Raw genomic sequence first — 25,791 nt, forward strand, 5'->3', positions numbered from 1 at the left:
TGATCTGACGCTTAAACGTCCCGGACGAACGTTTTCCCTCCGTCCAATCCGCAAACGCAACAAAACTGACACGCTTCTTATCGTGTTACGTAGGTCCAAAGCGAGAAAAAGAGAGAGAGAGAGAGAGAAGAGCAAAAAGGGGGTGGTAAGGGGTGGCGAATGGCTGGATTCTGTGCGGACGGAAACGTAGCGGGGGTAACTGGCTCCCTCGTCGTTCCGTTCCCTGGCTCGTAGCCTACGCGTCCCGCGTACAATAGCCCAGGCCCTGTCATGTTTCATGCGACACAATGATACTCGTCGCCCTAGCGCCGATACCGCGCCGAAGTAGCCGCTTTGGTAACGCCGCTTTGGTATCTCAAGATAATGCACGCGGGGAAATCGCGGCACGCGGTCGCTTCTGTTACCCTTCCTGCTCTTTCTCGCTCTATTTTCTTCCCTCTGACTCTGTTACCCTCGATGTTGGATGGTAGTAACGTTCTCCAAGTGACCCTGAACAGTTCGAACTGATTGAGACAGGATGATGTGGTACTCGAAGGATTCGCTTGGCATCCACTTTTGTTAGCTTGATCGAGGCAATTGGGACGGAGAGTAGGGTGGGCAATAGCGATAGGATTGGTGAATGGGGTGGTTGAAGGAGTTTGCAAGAGTTCGAGAAGGTTCCTTGGGGGAGCGGGGGATGGAAGATTTTAAGGAACCGTGTAATTTGGTGAACGAGGATGACTCGACACGGTGGCAACAATTTTTGAAAAATCTAACTTCTTTTAAATGCGTATTTGGAAAGAGAGAAACTGAGAAAAAGAGGAGAAAGAAGGAGAGAAGAGGGGGAAAGAACGTAAGAATTTTTGAAGAAGCTTTTTTTCAAAGAAATTAGGAGGAAATAAGATAATAAGATAATAAAGGATAATAAGAAAAAGATAGAAAAAGAGAAAAGAAAACGAGACAGGATGAAATAAGAGAAAAATATATATATATTATTCGTTACAAAATATTAAAACTGTGTTACAAGGTGATCATTATTTCATAACGTTCCTCTTCATAGTAATAATTTGTGACTGGACGTAATATTTGCAACGTGGCACTTGCCACCACTTCTAAATATAAGAAACATATCCGGTCAGTTCGTCATAAATGACTCACCATATGTCTGCCATAACTCTGCCTCTCAAGGATTTGTATCAAAATCATACGACAGGCTGAACGTGCTAATATATTCATTATTCAAATTCAACTCAGACGACGTACCATAGGGTGGTCAATGGACGCCAGACACGCCAACGTTTCTCCCTTGACTCTTTCCTTCCGACTTCGATGCCTCTGCAACCGCGAAATCTCGATATCACAAAATATCAATCGAAAGAATATTACATTGGACGTACGATACGGTAAACCCCTATGCGAATTTGCCGGAGGACGAATAATTCACATAATAGAAGCTTATGTCCGGGTAAACGAATCGAATGAACAAAAGTTTAGCTAATCGGGCATTCGCTAAAATTTCGTTCTAGAAGTGGAGTTCAAATAAACGGAGTTCCACCTACGGAGTAATATTCTTCGAGTGACTATAATGATTTATATTAGATCACTAAAATTTTGGCTATTTCATTCTATTTTGCCTGTTACGTTCTTCGCCATGCTATAATATTCAACTATATTAAAAACTCTAATATTAAGTAATCTAAAAAAATCGTTATTGTTCCCAATGGCCCAATGCTACCGATTACGAGTTAAGACGTTTGTGAGAATATTCCAGGTATCTTTAACCAGTTAGCAGTTGCGACCTCTCCGAACAGTGTGTAGCTAGAATGTCTCGGAGAAAGTAAGCGACGACGAGTATACTCGTCAAACGCGGAATATGTATGACTGTTATAATATAGAATTAAGTTGCAATGAAACGATCGTTTCATTTTTCTTTTTTTTACATGACGAGTATACTCGTCGTAAGACGAAATATTGCCATTTCTTCGTGACGAGTATACTCGTCGTAAGACGAAATATTGCCATTTCTTCGTGACGAGTATACTCGTCGTAAGACGAAATATCGCCATTTCTTCGTGACGAGTATACTCGTCGTAAGACGAAATATCGCCATTTCTTCGTGACGAGTATACTCGTCGTAAGACGAAATATCGCCATTTCTTCGTGACGAGTATACTCGTCGTAAGACGAAATATCGCCATTTCTTCGTGACGAGTATACTCGTCGTAATATCGCCATTTCTTCGTGACGAGTATACTCGTCGTAAGACGAAATATCGTCATTTCTTCGTGACGAGTATACTCGTCGTAAGACGAAATATTGCCATTTCTTCGTGACGAGTATACTCGTCAAAAACGGATAACTGGTTGAAACGTTCATAGAACACTAACCCGAATGTGTCGAATTTCGTTGCGTAATAAATATACAAAGACACGATAGAAATATAAAACCACAGGAATACGTAAAAATATAAAGAATAAATAAAAATATTTCGTTCGAATAAAATGTCCGAAGACTGGTATGCACGTACACACGCTGCCGCATGCGTTTCCTCAGTTCATTTGAGGCATCCTTTGGAACGACGAACCCCCAGGAGAAGGGCACGCGCGCGCCACGCGACCGCGTGCGGCCAGTGGCGCATTTAACGCGCGATCGCTCTCGAGTGTCCGCGTGTCGGGGTCGAAGGGTATCCGCGACGACCATCCCCCTTCCACGTTCGCACACGTTGCACAACGCGTTCCTCCGTCTCGGTCCACAGACGTCGGATGTCGACGTGGACCTTCTGCTATGGGAGTCGATTTTAGGCTTCGTAGGGTTCACGATTTATTACCGTACATTTATAGGGAGAGAGCGAAGAGAAATGGATTTTGAATGCATTGGTACCGTTTTGTGCCTTCGATCGAGCCGTTTTCCATCGAGTATGTAATATTTTCATAGGCCGAGATTAGATGGAGCATCCAACGTTGAAACGAAATTTAAAGCGCACGTCTAAATTTCATAATTGCACCGTGGATTTTTATGCGGTTCTAATGAATTTGAAAGCGAAGAAATCCACAAATCGTACAGAATATACAAAGGACTGTGAAGAAATACTCGGAGCGGAGTGTTACTTGCGACGTTCTAACTTCATAAAGCAAATTCTTTAGTCGTGTTTGTAAAGGTACGAAATTGCATATAAACTCGCAGTCTATTCTTTAATATTTAATAAAATTGTTTCCTCTGCCTGGGTATCTTTATAAGTAAAACAGAGCTTGGAAATTTCTCCACGGTATCGTATAGTAAAATCAAAATTCAAACGTCTCTTTAAAAAGAAATATGAAGAAAAAAGAAAGAAGAAATAACGTATAATCAACTTCTTCTCCGAATGTCACGTAGTCTGTCTAATTGTGTACAAAATACGGGAAACAGGCATTCCAACACTGACAGACTCCTATATAGTGATCTCTCCCGCCCTGTTTACAATGAATCACGACTGTAAATGGTTAATGGGAGCTGTAACTATAGCGTAGTGGCTACGCTGGCCACTTTTCAGCCTTCGACGGACGTCGAACGGCGACGCCCTTCCATGGGGTAGTTTGGATGAAGAAAGGGCGGTGGGGTGGAAATGAGTATTCAGTTTTTTGTTTTTTGTTTTTGTAATTTAATATTTATAATAACATAATCGATAAAAATCGCAAAAATATTAAAAGAATTGGTAAATTGTTTTCAGTAATTAAAAAATAATTAAAAATTTATCAAGGACAAAAAGAGGACGACGCAGAAGACTTGATCTTGCAAAAGAAATGGAAAATTTATTAATAACTGGTTAAGTTCGTCAATGATAATTAAGGCAAGGAGGAATCTGTTCGAAAAATTGGAAATTCTTTACGAATTCTCTGTCCTTTACGAAAACTCTTCACCTAGAAAATATTTCATCGCGATGAAAGGTAGGGTGTCCTGATAACGTGAACCACGGTTATAAACACTTTAATGGGAGCTGTCGATGCTGCCGCCACAGCCACTTTCAGCCTTCGACGTTCGTCGATCGCATCAGTTTAGGGAGCCCCGCTATACAACCCTTATACGAAATTCTAGAGAAAAAGAAAAGGGTCTGATAAAAGATTAGGAAACTAAAATTACTAGGAAACTCTCTGATTTTCCGTTCCAGATAAATTCCAAGCTTATCTGAAATCTGAACTAGTGACTTAGTATTATCTGACCAGCAAACTTCTACCATTAACTCCGCTGAATCGAGCATAATTAAATCGTATGTTTAGGTCACCGCTGATAAAAATGGCACACGGAAGAAAAGTTTTTAAGTACTGTCGTATTTGAAAATTTGGCATATTTTTTAATACCATAGAGTACGTTATACTTTTAGAATCAGAGTATTTCAAATATCATATTATATAACGTCTCGTATAGTAGCGTAGCATAATACAGCGTTTTGTATCTTTGGATCGTAGAGAGAAAGGCGAAGCCGAAAGGAAAAATTTGTAGGAAAAAGGCGAACGAGATGGTCGATAGTTGTTTCGCTTAAGAATTATCGGCCGCTCCATATTTTTTACATTTTACATATGAATATTTTATACCTGATGCTGTATCTACTAGATTGATTTATTGCTTCGGTTTACCGCTACTTGATTAAAATAAAAAAATGGGGGAATTGTTAGTTCGTAATAGCAGGCAAAAATAAGGCAGTGAAAAGCAGGCTCGAATAATTTATGATATCGCAAGGTAGAGAACGATGATTCTGGTATTGAGTCATGAATCGACTGGTCGTGTAACAAGCACGATCAGAACTGATATTCTTCGACTCGACCTCCGGTTGCACGGGATATCCTGCTGGCGTGAATCACGGACATAAGCAGGCAAACGAGAACCATCGACGTGGCCACGCACGCACCCTGACCACTTTCAACTTCATCGTCCTTTCACCCCCTCGTTTCACGATATTCCGCGAAAAGCCCTGCCTCGAAATCGATCGTCTTGATGGCTTTTTAATCGGTCCCCGTTTTACTTTGATAAAGTACTTTTTTAGAGAATAGCACAGAACGAAAGAAATAGACGAAAATAAAATAAAAGGAGGAGAACTCTCGGTTCGAGAATTGGCACGTTACTGAAAATATATGTGCGTACATTGGAGATTACACAAATTGTAAGTACAAAACGCCAGCTTGTAAATTTGCATAACTTTCTCGTTCTTTTGTGTAAAACCTTGATCAGCTTTCAAAATCAAGTTGCTTGGATTTTAAGTTCACGTAACACACATTTTCATCGGATCGCCAAGCAGTTTCACACGGGTCTCGCTGTTCCAAGCGTATTCCAAGATTCGACCAATAGCCGCTGGATACTTGGAAGGATGCTTCGTATCGAAATAACAAGTTCGCATTAGTTTTGCATTCTCCAATTTCAAGCTACCTATTGCACAGTTCAAAAGACAATTTTCATAATCTGAAAATGATTATGAAATTCCTACGTTTCTTTATCTGAAATTCTTACTTGATTCAAGTAACTCTCGTTCTTATATTAGCATGTCACAATATAAAATTAGTATGATTATTCTGTGCAAAGATCATGCTTGAAACTGAGCTGACTCAAATAATCTTGCCCCGCGTCACTTTTCTCGTTATACACAGGCTGTCCGGCTGCAGATGTCAGGAAATTTAAAGGATGATCTTTGAAGTGGAAATAAGTCGAAAATGAAGAATAACAAAATTGTTTTTCAATTACTGGCGATTAAAATTTGGCCAAAATATCCCTGCACGCGAGCAAACTTTCTTACACGAACGAAAGGAGGTCAGCATAAGCAAAGGCGCGCACAGTGATGCTCAAACCTCGAACGACGCACGAGCCACAGCTTACCTCGTACAAGCTTTTTCTGCAAAAAAGAAAAAAAATGGTAGATCGAACGTTAAATCCGCTTACTCATGGAAATCCATAAGAACATATCATATATAACATAGAATATAGAACATAGAGGATTAATATTCCCTCTAATCCTTTGCTCCATGATTCACAAATAAGAAAGCGTGTTGTCAATGTTGACAAAAGACCTACACACGCACCGCGAGTCTCCACAAACAAATACAGCAAATGATAATAGATCTTCAATACGTGTTCCGTCTTCTTGTAGCCAGAGGCTGACTCTCCTCTTCAAATTTTGCCTTTTTGCGTGAATATTTTCCATTGTGTTGTGTACCATCGTTGGTCTACTTTGCAAAACATCTTTGCGCTGAGTACAGTCCTATTGGGATACTTTTCGCCGTATAGATTTCGTCGCTAAAGTGAATATTTACAGAAAAGCCTAACGTCGGTTTTTAACAGTTTCTACAAAATGTCAAATGAATATAAAGTACAACAAAGATGAAAGCATCGGCAAAAGTATCTTAAATTTTTCTGCATCGCTACATTGCTATGTTTTAGCCATTTTAAGGCAAGAGGCAAGAGGCAGTTTTGGAAGAGCAGAGTTGTTCCAACAGTCGACGAGAAACTTTCAGAGAACTGAAAATATTGAAAAAAATGTGCAATGCGCGTAGTGAGCGTTGTATATGGTGAAACACCTCTGAAGTACCAACACCGAAAATTCTCAATATTATTAGAACAGCACTTCGCAGAGGTTTGTATAATGAAAACTCGATGCAAGAAATATCGAAACGTTACAGTTGTTTCGCATGTTGTACGATGAACGAACGATATCGAAAGCAGAGATAGAGATCGTAGAAATCAGCTTTTAATTCGCCACATTGGCCGGTCGATCGATGGTCGCCGCAGATTTCCCTTGTCAATGGGTATCGTTTAACGGGCCGATATTTTCACCGGGAAATTATAATAATTATACCGTCGGGTACCGCGGGCAACGGTCGCGATGAAAATTACGCGATGACCCCGTTATTAACGCAATTTGCATTCCATTGCAATTACTCCCTTTGCCTCTGGCCACCACCACCCCATAGGGGTGGTTATAACATCCACGGTGATTTCCATAAAATCTGCTTTGCACCGCGAAAACATGAGGCTGTCTTAATTAATTGATTATTTATCCACAATTATAATGCTGACAAAGAAAGTTTACGATGTAACACGCTCGAAACAGCTTGCGATCGCCCGCGTTCGCTATTGTATATTCACCACATAATTCCAATGTTTCGCATTTACAACCGTGGAAAATTCGTTGATCAATAGGAATCAGTTCTCCGCGTTGTTTTCGGTTTAAAGGGTAGTTTGTTAGAAACGTTTTAGGAGACGAAAGGGAAAGGGAACATCCCCGATCTTTCTTATTAAATTGAACCAAGCAGAAGAAATAAAGTCCTCGACTGCCCCTGCTTTCTCTGTCCAAGAAATTGTACAAGACACAAAGAAAAACAAAGAACAAAAAAGAAGTTTTAGAACACGCAAAGATCATAGAGAGACAAAAGCGTGGAAAACACGCAGGTTGAAAAATAATGGGAATGCTTTGTCCTGATCTTGCCAAGTAATTCCTCTAATCCTTCTTGTCGAGAGCAAGAAACAGAAGAAAGGAAAAGAAAGCTCAAGGATTCGTTCTCTTGAAAGTTGTCAGATTCCTTCCTCGTCTCCCACCTGCAAAGAATCAGCCTGTGATGTTCCAAGAAATTCCAAGATACGAAAAAGGAAGAAAGGACAAAATCAAACGAACAACGCTAACCACCTAAGTAGACAAACAAAAATTAAGAAGAACTGCGAACCGCGTAAAGGCCGTAAAGGTGTAAAAAGAAAGAAGCATAGAAAATGTCCGAAGCGAAGAATAATGGAAACACCTTGGCCCATTACTGCCAAAATTCCCTGACCATTCTCTCTCTAAACGGGCACCGTTACCACAGAGGGTTTGTTCCGGAAGGGAACCGGTGGCACGTCGTTACCGGGGCAAACTACGTCGTCGACAACGCCGGTCGGTAAGTGCAGGAGGTCCGGTACGTTCGTGCCCGGCCACCTAGCAACCTGGTACCGTCGTTTTCCTCTTCATACACACATTTCCACATCTCTACACACACATAGGCATACACTTCGTCTCTCTTCGTTCTCAGCCCTCTTTTACTCTCCTCTCGCTTTCTCATCTTCTTTAACCCCTCGCACGCTCTGTATACAGGGTTCTCACTCTATACAGAGCGCAGGCGTTCATCCGCCCCTTGGTTCGAGGGTGTAAGTCCAAGCATAAACCCCGCCTACCTTGCCACATCAACGAGCCAACCCCTGGTGGCCGTTCTATTGCCTCGTTCAACGAAAACCAGACTCATGGGCGGAGACAAGGTTGCACGATTATCGTCACTGCCCCTAGAAACGTTCCTCGACCGCCAGTGTCACTCAGAGCGGGTCGCCAAGATGATCGGCGCCCTTATCGCGCAGACAACCAACTCGTATCGTAGATTCGAACGATCGAATTCGTTCTTCGTGATCCTCCTTTGTGTCGTGATTTTTATTATTAATATCGATATCGAGAAGGTAGACGCCACCGTGTAAACCTCGTAACATCTGGTCGATTAAGTTTACACTCTTCCAGAAGTTCCGTTCGAACGAGTTCGAAGTAGGTTTCGGTCATTTGGTTCGGTTGCATTCTCTTCACTTCATCGAGCGGTATACTTGTTTGATTATGAGAAGACGTTTCGATTGGTCGGCGACGGGGTTACCAGCGGTTTGGACGTTCGTAGTGCCGTGATTTCGAGACACTACAGGGGGGTGTAGATATCCCGTGTAGGCCAGCGTATCCAGCGATTGCTGGTACACGGGCCAACGCCACGCGATGCTGGACCTTAAGAGCAGCGGGACCACCGCCGCGGAACTCCCACGCACCACGGCGTTCACCAATCTATCCATGCTGTTCGCCGGTACGTTCGTCGATTTGCGTATGTGAAACACGTTCAGCTTTGCGCGGTTCTTTATTTTATGCGAGGCTGGCTTTCGTTTGGGCCCCCATGCGCTCCATTAATCCGGTGATGTCGATCCCTTGGCAGCTGATTCTGTAAACAGTGTAACAAAAGTATATTTCGATCGAAATATTAATTTAGTTTGAAATTAATCGACCTGATACGACCTGGTCGAGCAATCTATTCAATTTAACGTCTTCTGACATTTTTAGAATATTTTTGTATTTTCAGTTCTCAGAGTCATACCTGTCGCGTTTTGTTCATCGTTTCGATCAAATTTTGTTTCTTCTAAAATTTCATCTGTCGTTTCTTCCTATCGTGTACGTTTTTCTTAGTTCAGAGATTCTTTTGTTATACTTCGTAACGCTAAAAGAAAGTCTTATTAATAAATTTCTTGTCCCAATTTTACGTTGAATACTTTTTTAAAACGCTATAAATTCTGTTCGTTCGCAAAAGTGAGAACAAGATCGAGATATAAAAGATATAAATCGATAACGACGATCTAGATCCAGCGATGATCCATGTGCGACCACGTGGCACTATGGTCTCGTTTGACGCTGTATGGCGTGCATGGAACCTCGCGACAAGTGAATGCATCGAAATAACAAAAAAGAATAGCTTGATTTTTCCAATGATACTCTCTGTTCTCTCTGTCGCGTTTGATGCTGAAGGGGCTGACACCTTTCAGTTTCTTAAATAAAGAGATTCACAGACTTTGGACGATAAAGTTCTTCGTGGCGAATAAGACAAGCTGATTCTAGTCTTCCCTGCAAAAAGATTATTTTTATCAATACTACGTGACAACCTCGTGTAACAAATAACAGTAAATAAATTTTACAATAAGATTATAGTTTCATTACGAAGGACTTATTTCTATATTTATTTGTAAGAAAAGAAAAACAGGTCATCTTACTCGAACCACTCGAGGCTCCTTCTGTTGCTCTTTGCTAACTTTATAATGAAATTTGCTGGTATTTTATCTGAATAAAAAATGTATCATAAACGAAGCTCGGCGAATACAACAATCCGCAAATAATTCCACCATTCACTTGCTTAAAAAGGTGGCGACGATCCGTTAAAAAAGATTAGCTCTCCCCTCTAATGCGAATAGACGTAACTAGAAAAGCCAGAGAAGAGAGCAGGTAATTGGAAGAGAGTAGATGATTCGCAGGCTGAAACGGTACATTAGCGCACGAATAGTCCCTGACGTTTTCGTGAACGTGAAATCCGAGGCCCTATTAATGGAACATGGTCTCCAGATCAAATGAAGGGGATAGTAAAGACGAAAGGTTGACTCGTTTCGTACACCTAGGCCTTCTGTTTGCACAGAAAGACGGACTTTCTGCGAGCATGACGTACCGTACCGCGTGTGTATACACATGGGAGCCACCCTCGTGCCAATAACTGCCAAATGAAAATATATCTGTCTGCAAACAGACCGGCGGCGCTCGAAACACCGCCGGAAGAATCGACCGAAGGTTCCTAAGGGATGATCCTGCGACGTCCCTGAAACCAATACCGTGCACGCGTTTCGATCACCACCGTGACAGCAGTGTTAACATAAATATCTTAGATAAATATAGGTGTTCGGATAAATATAGCAGATTTTAGATATATAGAATATAGGTAGAGTATTTCAGTATTTGGAAAATATAATAAAAAACGGTACAGTGATTCGCATTAATATTTGGATACCGCTATATGGCATTCTTATAAATTCATTCTTATACAATATACAAAAAATTCCTCTGCTCATCTTCTTGTATTTATGGTCCAATATCATCCAATATCACATCACAGTGCGATTGCTCTATTTTATTTGTATTTGTTTAAAATAGCGTTGCATGTTGTTAGCAAATATATAGATGTATATAAAAATAATACATAAATATACTTTGTTAGCAAAAATATAAATGTCATTTATGTAACGCATATGGCTGATTACGTAATATCGCGAGAAACTAAATGTAATGTGGAAATTTGATATGTAAGAATTAGAAGAGGTATTTTAATCTGTTGAAAAATGCATAGAGCAGTCAGCCACAGTATGACGAGACGTTGGACCACAGATGTAAGAAGATGGCAATGGACAGAATATCGTAGCAAACGTGACTCGGTAATTTTGAGCCATTCTAACGATAATCGAAGAAACTGTTCTCGACGATCGGAACGCAAACTTCGCAAGCACCGTCCTCTCGCCAAGCGAAAAGCGATTTTAATCGATCGTCGAGGCCGGTGGATCATATTTTCCAAAGTGCACGGACTTGGAAGAAGGCGGTGTATCGTTAAGGGGTCGTAAAGATTTTCTTAAGGAATTGTTTTTCAACGAAACTCGCTGGAAGGCGGCGATCAGATATACTTTACGGCCACCAAGCGATTCACAGAACTGATTACCTTGCAATTGCAGACGGTATACGTCTTCTAATAACTTGACCTAAAAAACAGAGAAAAAGAAAATTGTGTAATCTCTCGTGAGGGATCGCGAAGCGAATGTAACACGTGCCTGGGCTGCATTTTATAGCTCGATCGATGTGCTGCTTTTCTCTCAACATCGTGTTGTAAACTGTTATTTTCATTGAAATTATGACGTCTGAGCGTCGAAAGATTTATTTTGATGATTCTGTGATTCGTATTTATGCGAGCTTCTCTTTTCCTTCGCGTTACAGATGCCAGCAGCTCGTACAAAGGAGGCTGGAGCCACGCCACGTCGCCAGCTCCTGGACAGGGTAAGTTTCTTTCGTTATTCCTAGTTCATAGTAATTTGACGTTCTATCGTTATGATCGGAGGTTCGTACTTTCGGACGTTTGCAGTAGTTCGTGGTAGGAATAATCGTTTCGACCTGACGTTCATACGTCGTAGAATGTTCCTGTTGCTGTGTAAGTGACGGTGTTTCTTGAAATTGTAGCTGGTCGATTTGTCGAAATGGCTTCCTCTAGAACACCACGCAAAAGATAGAATGTAGATGATTTATCGATTTTTGCCAGCAGATCTTAAACAGGCTAAACATTTCTTTGATCGTTTCTAATCTTGATCGTTTTTTTGGAGAAAAATTCCCCGTTTTTGTCATCGTGCTCTTCCCAAAGAAGAAGCGATTTTGAAATAGAAAAGCTAATGAAGAAGAAAAGACAGACAGATGTGGCTAACGGTTAGAGTAGAAAATCTATGCAGAAATTCCAGGAAGAACCTAACAAACCCCAATAACTCTACCATAAGAAGCCTCGTAACCGAAACCGCCAGAGAGAAGTCGTCTCTACGAATCGATCCTTGTTGCCATCTTATCGGCCACGGGTGCTAGGACTCCAGTCCCTCCTTCTCCCTTCTCCACCTCCAGATTTTCCTTCTCCCCGTTCTCGATTCGCTACATACAGCCCGGCCAAAGGGTGGTCGGAGGCGCCTCTGGGTGCAAGTTCACGCGTCGCGACTCCTGCCTTCTTCTCTCGCCTTTGTATTCGAATCTACGACTCTCTGCCCATACATATACGCAGCTGTACACGTATCTGTATAAGAGCGTAATACATGGAACACGGTATATTCGCATATGTACTGCGGATTTTTTATGAAAAATTTAAAGGTGCAAAAGTGCAGAGAACGCGCTTCCTGTAATTGCAAACATATACGAAATATCCAGAATACATTATCTATTCTAACATCTGTTAGACGAAACAAACCTCTGCCCGGATCTCTGCTCTTTCAGTTGTGTTCAATAAAAATACCAATTTGCATAAATATCCTCAGTCCAGTTATATACATATATATTTCTCCTTATACACATACGTATGTGTGTGTGTGTATAATATATATGCATATATAGAATACAAGTATTTATACATATATCTGTGTGACTCTACCTATGCATATGCGGATACACGCATGCATACCTCCGTGTGCGTACGTGTGCACGCATGTCATGTGTGTGTATATCTTTGATATGTCCATGTATGAGACTGGATTGTATGTGCCTTTGTATATGTGAGAATTATGTGTGCGTGTAGGTGTGTGTGAGGACGGGGTGTGAGTGGGCGTCCCGGCGCTTTGTGGCGCGTTGAACCGCGGCCCCTTTGTCGTCGAGAGAGAGAGAGAGAGAGAGAGAGAACAAGCCCCGGGGGCTGTGTAGAGACGCTTGGCCGCGCGGCAACACCGAACAGCCAGGCCCCACCCTGTGGACTGCGCTGGCACAATCATCTCGCGGAGATCAGAGAGCCCTGCCCGCGGGCAGCTTGTTATAAACGGCTTCTGGACGCCCGGCCAGGTTACAACGCCATGGATCAGCTGGCAAAGAGCGAATTAACGCTTTGACTCTCCGCTATTCAGAGGTTTGGCGAAGAAGAGAGGGACGAATTGGAGGATGGTATTTTATCTTGAGTTCTCGGAGTGGGAAGTTGGTTTTGGAAGATTTTATGGCTGAAAGAAAAGGATATAGAGTTGTGCGTGGATTTGCATATTGGAAACTATGGAGGAATTGTGATCTGGAAAAGGTAATTTGGTAGGTAAATTGGATTTGGTTTAAATGAAAGGCGAAGTGGAGTTCAGCAATAGTAGGATGTTCTTTGTTCCACGTTTTTGTCTGGTTTGAGAAAGCGAATATCGGTTTCGAATCACTTTATGGGAAATTAAAGGTGTACGGAGGTAGGTTTGCTTGATAGGAAATAGCAAAGCGAAGGACAGTTCCTTCTTAAGGAACTTCTTAAAGAAACAGGACTACCCGTTTCTTTATGGTTTGAAGAAGCGAATGTGAATTCTGAAAGATTTAATAGGAAAGATTTGAACGTATAAAAGCAGTGCTCGTTAGTAACAAAATTGGGAGGTAAATCATCGTAGAGATAATAACTGTAAGAGTGGATGTTTGTACGAACCAGAAAGATCGCACATTAAGCAGGTACATTGGCCGGTTTCATGGTATACGTAGTGACACAATCATTTCGCGGAGTTCAGAGGTTTAGCTTGGGGTGGTTTGATGTAAACGGCTTGTGGTTTCGACGCCTCGTTAGATTGCAATCACCATGGATCAGTTGTCAAAGAGGGAATTGATGGTCTCGTTCGCACGTGCGGATCGTACACACAGCGATAGCATTTTCAAATCAAAACTGAAGAACGAAGAACACTATGGATACAGATAATCTTTCGGAAACTTTGGTCACTTTTCATTTAAATTACCTTCTCAATTCTTTAAGCGTACGACTCTATGATTACAAATTAATACTTTTCTCTTATTACGGTTGTTTTCAGTTTGATTGATATCTTACAGAATTGGATAGAAAAAGTATAGATAGAAATTTTCTCCAAATAAACTTCAAATGTATCTTGATACCTCAAAATGGAACGAGTGATATTACTATTAAAAAAAAAAGAAAAGTAGAAAAATGTATGACAAATTGATATAAAAATCAATTACAAATACTTGTCACTAATTTTATCAAACACATTAGTAATGAATCGATCAAAATATGTTTTATAAGGAAAGATTTAACGCTACAGTTATCAGAGTACTATAGCCGATATAGGTAAATGGTAATTTTTAGTATTGTATAATAATTTTACAAATTTGCTACGGCATACTTTCAAGGATTTAAGCGGTAAAAGACTTGTCTGTCGGTTTGACTTATTCGGTAAAAATGTTATACTTCATTATTTTACGATCGATTTTATAGTCATTGCTTGTTTTAGCGTTTAAGAGTCGAATAGTATTCTTTCTTCATATTTTTCTAGATGTCTTTGTTATGTTTTTTCTTGTAGTTCTTGAAGTTCAATTTCATTCATTTATATTACTTATATTCGTACAATTACGAGCTCGTATCCATATTTATTTATGGTCCCTTTTAGATTGTGAAATTCTACTTATCGTACGATAATTACGTCCGATATTACAAAAAGAGCGTCAGAATTTCAAATTATTTCGCTCGCACAAAACTTTCAATTTACAGTTCTTATTATATTTCAATTCTTCTAATATTCAGACTTCGCGTATGATTCATTTTTATCATTTATTTAACACAAGGCTCGCTTTCTTTTCAGATATAGGAATTTTACTGACTGTTTTTGATACAAAAGGCAAAATGTCATCAAACAAACTGGCTCGTGAATTCATGTAAATTTTCCCCTCCTAAATAAATTTACATGGTCGGCCTTGTCGTTTGTTTATCATAATATTGGAAACTCGAAATGTAACGCGAAAGGTGATTACCATAGTCTGATAGAACGACGAAGGAAACTATTAGCGGTGATCGTTTCCTCAGCTTTCAATTGCAAACACAAGAGAAATTAAAATTCTAGAAGTCCTATAACATTCATTGTTTATCGTGAAAGTCAGCAAACTCTGAGTTAGCGAAAATTTCTCTGGAACCGGTGACCCAGCACCTTCTGTTACTACACTACAAAATCCTAGCTTACTCAGTCTCTACACCTCGCCTTTTATCATTTCACGCATCAACGTCTCCAGCAAGCTCGCAAATCGTCAACATCGTTCTGATCGCGGCCAACTTCCTTTGACTCGGTTTACACATCACGGGGCAACGCGAAAGGGAACGAAACCATCGTCAGCAGGAACCTCGTGAAATTACGCGACGACGCGTGTTGGCCCCGGGCCACTTTGTGGCTCTCGCGTCAAATTGAAATTACAAGCTACCCTTTCGTCCGCACACCTCTCACAGGCCAAATTAATTTGCTCTTCTTCTAACAATATCCCTTTCTGTCGAGAATAATTTAGAATGCGTTTCCAACGATACGACGATATCTTCTTCGATACTCTTCCCATTTCTTCGAGGTGGTGGATGGCGATGAATAGACTGCAGATTTTTATGCAAATTTATATCTTTGTAGATTTTTAGAGAGATGAAAAAATTACAGAAATAGAATTTAAATAGAGGTTTGACATCGAAAACGTTATTAAAAAGTTATTAAACGTTAAAAAAAAAAGCTCTACTTTGAATATTTGATATGCGTTCTGTGCATTTTTGCATACTTGAATTTCGCACACATGCATCAAAAACCCGCGGTCTGCTGATAAACTATCCAACGATAGGTTCACTAGGCCATAAACGAATATTCCAGATACTTATATACGTTCCCCGTGGTAATTCGAGCAGAGTCATTAACGTTGATCGCGTGTTCGCCGAAACTTATGGTGGATTACGCTTGTATACTTCTTATCGATGGAAGGAAGCTCCACGGCGCATTTTGTTCACGCGATTTCTTCGGAAGAAACTGGCGACTCTGTTGCGTAACCATAGGCGAATATACCAGGCGCTGTGTTGCTTTGCAATATTATCAGCTCCGACATTTATCTTTTACTTGCTTACTCTTGGACACCGTACAAAAATTCCCTAAAAAGAGAAAATCCACTTTAGATTTAGAATCTTATTACTATCGATCATCGTCGTCTTACTAATTTCTACTACGATTCAACGACAAGAATAATTGACATTTAAATCATCTCTATAGCACAAATTTTCCGGAAGGAAATTCTCCGCGTTATCTTCAAAATCAAAAATCTCCGATCCGATACCTTCGTCCAGTTCTCCACACCTGTACGGCAGTCTGAAAGTGCTCAAAAAATTGGCGATCGAGAAGTCACACGAAAGGTCAGACATGTTCCACGAAAGGAACAGGCATGCACGAGGGTAAAAGGTTCGTCCAGGCATAGATATCGACCTCCGTTCTCAACCGGTCTGCCCAGTGGCCAGGAAAAGCGACTCTAAGACAACTAGTAGAACAATAAAAGTACTCCTCCCTGTTTCCACGTCCGCCACGAGCGTGCCTCGCGTGACTTGCTGACCCAAGTCGACCAACCCTCGACCTCTCTCCCACGTGTACATATATTCCTACATCTGTGCACACATACGTATACATATGTATTTACACATGTGTATATGTGTGTATGTGTATCCGAAGGCAACCCTAACTTCCCTATGATAATTACGTACTCCGGCACGGCGACGCGTGCCTTGGCAGTTCGCTCACGCGCCTGATCACGTATGCCGTGACTATCATACCACCTCGACACCCATAGGTAACGACCTGGCCACCCTCCACGCCGGATCTCCGGGGTAATGGGCGTTTGAAAAAGTGCAATCGAACGTCAGGTTACCGTGATTCAACGGTGAATTGAAATCAGGCCTCTGGTTGAAAGTGTAGAGGGAGGTGAAAGGTAAGCAAACAACGCTGAGACTTCGTTTGGATGTTTATGGTTGTAACGTTTGTCCATGCGTTGACTCGCTTGGAACAGTTAGTCCTTTGTGGAAGGTAGTTGGGTGGGGAGGTTGGTAGATTGGTTTGTTGCGTAGAACGTTTCGATACTAGAACTACCAGTTTGTAATTTTTCGTGTTTCATGGTTTTCTCATTGTAGCATTGTAGTTCATTCATTTAGTTGTAGCATTATTATGGAAGACGAACATGGTGAAACTTGGGAAACCAGATATGAGAAGGTGCTTGAAGAGCAATGATCGCCTGCTTTTTGCGGATGTGAACTCCTCTTGGATGGATGAAAGGTCGCAGAGTGTTGCAGGGTAGACTCTAGAAATCCAAAGTACCTGCAATGATAATAAACATGTGTAATCTGAGAAAATGAACTTGGAGAATCGTAGAGGATAGAACATGTCGAAACTTTAGGATCAAGTATTGAGAGACGGGCTTGAGGAATAATTACTTTTGTGAATATAAGCTGTTCCTGAGCGGATAAAAGCTTCTGAAACATGGCAGTTCAAGCCTTCAGATACCGAGGTATATGAAAGGATAACGATGAACATTGCAAGGAGTATGTACGTTAATAGTGAATTGGAAAAATCACGCAAGGTATAATACAATCGTCAAGACAAGAAGATTCTTTTATACCTAATGACAGATGTATCTTCTGCAAAGAAATAACGCAACGTCTCGCAAGTATTTTAGCCAGCATCCTCAAGAATCCACTGATACATAAATACCGATGTAAAGTGAATACTTCGTGCAATCTGCAAAATCTGAAATTTGAAACAAACGAATTTCAGTCTCGATTCGAAGGCCCTAAACAAATTACGCGATATTCATATGCGTTTAGAGGCATAAGACGAATTTTTACACCTTGAAGAACAACAGCTTTTATCGTTTCACTGGCGCTGTTAACTACGTATTTTCTTTACCGCATTACGTCGTTCGTGCTCAGGGTAATATGTTTTTGTTCATCAGATAAACTGTTGGTTGTATCAAATCCCATTTGTAACGACGTGTTACGCGGAGCGAAATTAATCGTTTCCTAATTATCGCATAGCGTGAACGCGACAACCGACCGAATGAACACACTCGAAGGAAAAGGATTCTTGTCTCACCGGATGATCTTAACGCGCCGAAAGATTTTCTTTTGCATGAAATCCCGTAATGCTTATCGAGCAAAGTTCAATTAATGCCGACACGAACGCGTTCACACGGCCTCAACCGTACCGATCCTTAGGTTCAAACGTCTCTGTCTGCGCGAACCCGATCCCGGGCATCGCTTAATAATCATTCCCCCTGTTAAGCGTATACACTTATTATCGTGACTATCGTTAAAACATATTCGATAACGGTTACTTTGAAAGGATTTACCTGTTCCTGTAAAAAAGTTAAATAAGTTTACAACTTATAAACTGTTATATTACAAACGAGATTTATAAGTTTGTATGCTACGTGTTTTAAATAGCGTTAATAAATGTCACAACTGATAATACTTCGTGGACGAAAGTTGTACAAAATGACGCGACGAGTTGTACAAATGCGAGATAATAGAAAGCCGAAATCAAAAGTAAAAATTAAACGAGTCCCTATTAAAGTAGCTTCTAAGGATTTGGTTCAATCGCAATCGCGTACAATGTCATTGTATGTACCTTGAATAAATTACGAATCTTTTAATCTGCTCGTCGTTTGCTAAAACAACAGAACTCTAAACTTTGCATAAACGATTTGTCGTCTAATACCAAACAAACATTTCCCTTCTTAAATACTCTCTAGATCAAAGAAACACGATACAATATATCCTCTTCTTAAATACCCTACTCAACGCCATACAAAATATCGATGTTCGCAAATAAAAAGGCTATCATATTGAGCATGTTCATCAGACGGCTGGATTCGTGCGGATTTAAGTAGCATGCAGCTCGTGTACCCGTTGATAGACGTTGAACGACGCACGGTTAAAGTGGAAACGCAATCGGCGCGCACCCCAACAAGAAATCGGAGATGAATACGGGCCGATACGGAGGGAGAGAGTGGAAATGCGGCCAGCCAAGCGTAAACGTGTCACGCATAGGCACGTGGCCGTGTATGTACTGGCGAGAAGGCATAATACGAGCGACTTGGACGTATCCCGCGACCCCTCCAATATGTTACCAACGTTTCTTTCGCCATTCCCATTCCATCCAAACGTTGTATCGGCTGGAAGAATAATATTGTGGCTGAGACACGACCGGTACCGATCCAGCCATTCTTATATCCTTGTATCCTTGCAGCAACCCTTCTTCAAGCACATTGGCCATCGATGTATCGAATCCAAATGTGACACGAGGTTTCTAGAACGACATTACGTATATATGTAGTGACTGGTACATTCGAAGTTTCCCAAGTTCATGTTTAAAGTGATAAAACGACGAGAGAATTATTGAGCAGAGAAGCGAGAATGATAGCCTTAGTGAATGATGGATTAACGGCGTATTTGGTGAGATAACAAAAGAGAGTACTAAGAGATCTTCAGTATTTTGTTTAGCCGTATACGAAATCTCGCGATTGTAAAATTAGTAGTCTATTAATCTTGGAATATTGTAGTAAGTAGTATACTGCGTACTCTAATTATCGTTGAAAAATGGTAAGTCTTTGTTACTTGTATGTTCTAATGATTTTCTCGCACTGGAAGCTCCCATAACTATTCAAGAATAAATTCCAATCTATACAAAGTGGATATTTAAACTTTAGTTTTACTTATTCTCGTGTTTATGGCATAGAACTTCCCAGTACAGTACTAAGAGGATTCTGTATACACAGATGTAGTATTGCAGGGTTAATTGATGAGAATAGGAATGTCAACTGACATGGCACTACTATAGCTGTCTAAAATTCATAAATATTCACCGTGGAAAGACATTCCGCAAATTCCTCGTCGTCCATCACACAATGGACAATGAAAATGATCGAACATTGAACAGTTCCAAATATCTTTCATTATCTTCTTCCCCTTTTCCATAATCCCACGACAACTGTATTCAATACCAAACATTTAATACCATCGAATTTTTGCCAAACAATAAATTTAATACTGGGAAGTCTACCTGAGCAATCTGCTAATTACTCTGATCAAGATAATCGTTTCTACGTCGAAGTCATCCTTTGAAACATGGTGATTGCCGTTGCGGTGTCGTAATTGTTGCCCGATAAAGCGAATCGATTCCTCAATACAGGCTGGAAAAAGGACACAATACTACAGGCAGTCGCTCGAGGAGATCGTCGCATCGAAAATCGAACGACAAGGCCATAATTCTATCAACGGTATTGTTTATCCGGCGAAAGGACGATCCTGCATTCGGCGGCGCCCATTTTTATTGTCGTAAATCTGGCAGCGTGAATGTGGCGGTCACGCGCCGTTTCCCGGTGACTTGTTGCCCACGATCCATGTCTCCCGGGTTTTCGTGGCCGTGGGCCACGAGCCTGTGAACGAAATCCGTGCCAGAACTTCGCCGGATCCGGTCGGTTCCCCGTACTTCCTGGTTTATCCGCGTCTCCCGCTGCCATTCGGCTAAAATGTCGCGACTCCTACATTGCCACGGCAATATAGTTTTTATACTTGGTAGCTCCGGTAAAGGACTTTGGGTTTTACGTGGACCTGCAACGTTTCAGTTTCAGCATGATGGTAACAAGTTTGATAATAAAATAAGTAAAGTAAAGTCTGTTTAATTGTCCTATTTAATGCAAGGTAGCTATACCATAGAAACGAGCAATAGAAATTTATAACGTACAACCTGTTATTTGTTATTCAAGTAATATTATTGTCTGGTAATATATTATCGTACAATATACTTCAGGTATTGATAAGTCGGAATAGTAGTAATGGATAATAGAATTTGTATAATTAGTTACTTACGACGACTAGATAGAAAAGTGATAGGCATTCTATGTTAATCATAAATTGGTGTAACAGTAATACATCTTCTTCCGTGCATCTTTATATTACCAGAGTATTCAGAGTATTAGCTGCCTATGGTGCCCCTTAATACATACAGAACTAATCATCAATCAAGTTCTTCGCTGATTAATTATTTATTTGTTACTTGCTTACCAACAACTTACCATTCTTATCGTAGCACCGTGCAATTATTTATGTTTAAGCTTGAATTCGTGCTATCTTCCCTGGTATCTTCTATTTCTCTGAGCAAACGCAATTGCATCGCCGACTGCATGCGTTTACTAGAAACGATTTTGCCCTCGCAATTCAAATCCTAGAGTTACCGTTCTAAAAATATTCCTTCGACCACGATACTCCTAAAATATCTAAACTGATTATACGCTAGCTTTACCAATGTATCAAGCAATAAAAATCCATTTCTTTATCTTCGTTATTATCTGCATAGCCTGGCCCCTGGTTTGTAAACCTACGTACTCATAAAATTGCATTTTTACGTGACCTGATACGGGTGAAGAATTTCGCGGCCCGTAACGTTTTCAGGATTAAGCAGGGACACATAGGGACCAAAGCTAATCCCTGCTACCTTACGAGCCACTCATTTTCCAGCCAGCACGTTTAAAGGGTCGCGTGCTACGCTCGCTTGTTCATTATTACGCACCGCACGGGCAACTGTGATTTATGCCCGAAATAGGCACACCGCTCCAGACGGCTGTGTGTATGAGTCAGTGATACCACTTAAGGCCAAATCGCAGAGTGATGAATTGACTTATTGTCGGACGTAAATAAGAGCGGCGGGTGCCGGTGTTTTAACCTCGTTCAGACACGATTAGACCGATCGCTTTGGCCCTTGTATCGCCCCTGTATTAAATTATTCCATTCGCCATTTCACTTGCCCGGAAACCGGATGTCGCAGCAATAGGCATCGAAACTTTCCTCCTTCCATCGTACCTTATAAAAGCATATTGGACTTTTAATTCGTATAAATTTTAACGCAAGGTCTTCTTATGTATAGTTTGGTGGTTAATGGGATTTTACAGACTAATAGATGAAATAAATCTACCTTAAGCTTACATCTTGTAAGTATTCATCTTGAACGTGATGCAGGTAAATTGTATCGCGGTTCATGGGACATTTTCCTGTGACATGAACATCAAGGATGATATAATTACACAGCCTCCTGGAAAATAATTTAAAAGCCAATCATCCATGTGTGCAAAATTTTGTTATACTTTAGCAGTCAGAGGAATTATAAGTTGGATAGAATTATTGTACGTAGAGATTTCAAGATTATTTGACATTTACATCATGTACCGTTTAATTAACACTAGAGCTGCCAAGCTACAATTTATACATATCTATAGAACTAATCTGGTTCCTAGCAAAAACTTGTAAGGTGAATAGGATTAGGAAGCATCAAAGACCTAAAGAAAATATTTGTGCAGAATATTGGATCTTCTCCAAAAGAGTAAACTCCAAAAGAGAGTGCGTGTGTTGATTTGGAAAAATAATGAAAATACATTTCCATGAACGTATATACTAAGAATTTAAGAGAAAGAAGCTTATCGTGAAAAAAATGTTATAATACCAGATGATTTAACCGGGACAGCGATAATTTTAATTGCCGCAATAAAGTTATTTGCGGCGGTCAGCCAGAGGTAGAAAGAGGATGGTCTTAACCGTTATCGTGAAAAAGGATCAGCGTGCACGATCGAGTAGAATGGCTGAGAAATCAAGAGGGCTATAGTTTCGATACGATGCGTGAAAGTAAGGAAACAAGCATTGCACGCAACTGGCTCTTTAAAGTTGCGCGAGCAAGCGAATCGCTTGAGCGACTCGCGCCAGTTACAACGCGATCTTTTCCTGGTAAAACCGCAATTAATCACAATTAAGCGATTGCCGTCTCGTGTCGCGTTGCAGAATTTTTCCACCGCGCTGCCGCGTTCTCTGCTAACCGTATAAGTACAGAAGATTTAGCGTGTGCCGCGTCAGTTTCTCTGAAAATAATTAAAAATCACGTATACAGGAAGTACTTATGAAATGTCTAAGAAAATTATGTAGCCCCTAAAGGCAGGTTCAATTACAGCAAGAATGTACTCACGAATGCAAGTTAATTTCCGATATAAATGTTTCCTTTCAAGCTTCAGCGCTTATTAAAAAATTAGCGTTGCTCCTGATAATGGTGGATACCTAAGTATGTTAATATACAGATGTTGTAATAAAAGTAGACAGGCATATATAATAATAATAATGTCTCTGTCTCGATAAACGACAGTAATTAGTTTAAGAGATAAAAGTACCTGAATAGTTTTACTAATCGTGGGAGCAAAATATCCAAAATATCTCTGATAGGTCCAGTTCCAGTAAGAATTCTTTACCATTTCAATCTTCGCCACATCATCAAGATCTGAAAGCCCGCTCATTTTCTAATTCCATAGAAATTCAAGATGTATTATGCAAATGACAAATGTATGGTGCAAAGACAGTATCAAGAGGATTTGTTAACACTTGTGGCAGAAAAACGAAACTGGAAGTTCAGATATAAAGGGCTAAAAATATGGGAAAGGTACGGAAACGGAATAGTAACGATAATTGTACGAAGCTGCGTAGCGACGCTGGTTGAACAGAGGTGTGCATTAGGAAGTTGCCCAAGTTCCAACAAAGTCGTGGAACGACGTAGACGTGGATGATTCCCCTTCTTGCAGGCCCCAGTAGCATTGTAGCGACGACTGAAACAACCAAAGAGTGCAGCAGCTTGGAATAGCGAGTCCTTTGATCCTCCCCCGTGGAAGCTGTACGTCGCCTAACGGGATTACCCCACCCCGGGTAATTGCTCGTGAATGCGCAGATATACGCGTGACAATAGCAGAACGTCTATTCGAACTGACGTAACGTGTCTGACGTACACGACTGTCGATGACTTCTGTGCTACTGACCTTTGAACTTTATAGTTAGAACATACGCTGTACCACACAATCTTTGGCTATATGATTCTTAAATCTCAACTGCCATTCTAAAGTGCTGGAAGATATCAGGTATTATAAATATTGCCATAATTTCGCTGTTAAATAATAGATGGAATCAAGTGTCTTACCATTAGTAAACATGAATTAGATTGAGTGACATGATTATCAAATTAATTTATAAATTCAGATTTTAACTTTTATTTGGAGGACTTTTATTTGTAAGCCTATAAGAAACAATTAAGGAATTAACTCGACGTGGTAAGGGTGCTGGGTACACCCGATTATAGAGTTCTAGTATCTTAATTAAAGTGACTATGATTAAACAATGTACTCATGTGATGTATATACTAAAGATGACTTACAATCAACCAATGTCGAGCACTCGCTATATAAAACCGATGTCAAACTTCCAATTACGCTAGATATACTGAAGGTGACTATAGTCATTCAACTATACAACAATATGAGTTGTATATTAAAGATAAGTACAGTTGACTCGATCTCAATGAAGTTGGTTTATGCTACCTCGTTTATCATCACGTAATAATTTATATTGTGGCGAAGAAATGTCCAATCTAATCCAAACTTCTTCGTTCGACGTTTAACTCTTCTTTTGCTTTCCTCTATTTTCAATTGTTTGACAGTCTTACTCATAATATGGATCATAGTTTCTCCTCTGAAGATTCCGTTTAACCCGCTGAAAAGATTAGACAGGTTAATAAAAGCCAGTTAATGAGAGCTCTTTGAAAAGTGGTCTGATGATGTTAGACTGTACAATAGGCAACATACAGAAGGAACTTGTTGACTTGCTGTCTGTATAGTATGACTGACTCGGCTGACTCTCCTTATGTGATACAGTTAAACAGGTCATGTATAGTACTTGAACGTTACAACTTGAAAGTTTGCATTTCTGCCTTTCCAATGTTTTTGTTTAGTTTAGACGCTGTGATATTGTATCGTGAGAATAATTTATGTAGACGGATGAAACAGCTGGAATAGGGATGCAAATAAGGTCTCAGTGGGCAGGTGCTGCTTGTTAACATAGCGTAACACCAGCTGCAGATTTTTAACTGATTTTCTAACATCTTATGAACTTTTGCCAAGCTATTGAAATATAGAGGCATATCTTTTCCAGTAACAATGTTTCAAATTCGTTTCTCCCGTGCTTGTGCAAAGCTAGAGGAAATATGAAAATCATCTCAACTTTCATCTTTCTATTATCATTCGTCTCTTCTTTCAAAAAACAATGTCTAAAGTACATACTTCATATTTCTACAAAACTATAAAGAGTACAAATCCCTCTATTGTAAAAATTTCAATCTTCTCTCAAAAGCAATATTTAAAATTCACCTTGCATACAACTACAAAATTCTAAACGATACAAAAATCACTCCAATCTTCTTTACCCCTTTATCACCAAAATTTATATCTTCTACAAAAAAAAAAAAACCGATTATATCTCCTCATTCATTTACCTCTACAAGATCATAAAACACTATAAGGTATCATTTCGATCATTTTCATCCCTGAATGAACAAAACTCTGTCTTCTATAATAAATTGAAAAATCAATGTTTGAACTTCACATCTATGACGTTTACTCGAACATAGAGAAACGAATACAGTCCAGATTCCAGAACATCAAGATTCCGTGTCATCAGGATGTCGGAGTTCGTCTTTTGACGTGGAAGGCCACCGAAGTCGTAGCCCTACGGCTACGCTGATTGTGGCGGACCCTCGCGACCTGGACCGTGGAGTTGCATCCCTCGTGCAAGATTCTCCCGCGTGCCAATCAGAGACGAAATCAAATTGTTTAACACAGCGGACACCAACTGCTATTTAGAAGCAGCATCTGCCTTGCACAATCAAACT

General features: G+C 40.3%; 1 protein-coding gene across 2 annotated transcripts in view; it reads left to right on the forward strand.

Moving 5' to 3' along the window:
* Positions 1-25,791, forward strand: part of LOC117211743 (transcriptional regulator ERG homolog) — a 66,714-nt gene that overhangs the window by 32,678 nt on the left and 8,245 nt on the right. For both annotated transcript variants that reach the window (XM_033455948.1, XM_033455947.1), the window contains exon 3: positions 11,504-11,563. In XM_033455948.1, coding sequence (XP_033311839.1) covers positions 11,504-11,563 — 60 coding nt within the window. The remainder of the gene's footprint in view (positions 1-11,503; positions 11,564-25,791) is intronic.

Source organism: Bombus bifarius, unplaced genomic scaffold (assembly GCF_011952205.1).
Source record: "Bombus bifarius isolate JDL3187 unplaced genomic scaffold, Bbif_JDL3187 scf7180000008240, whole genome shotgun sequence".
Lineage (NCBI taxonomy): Eukaryota > Metazoa > Arthropoda > Insecta > Hymenoptera > Apidae > Bombus > Bombus bifarius.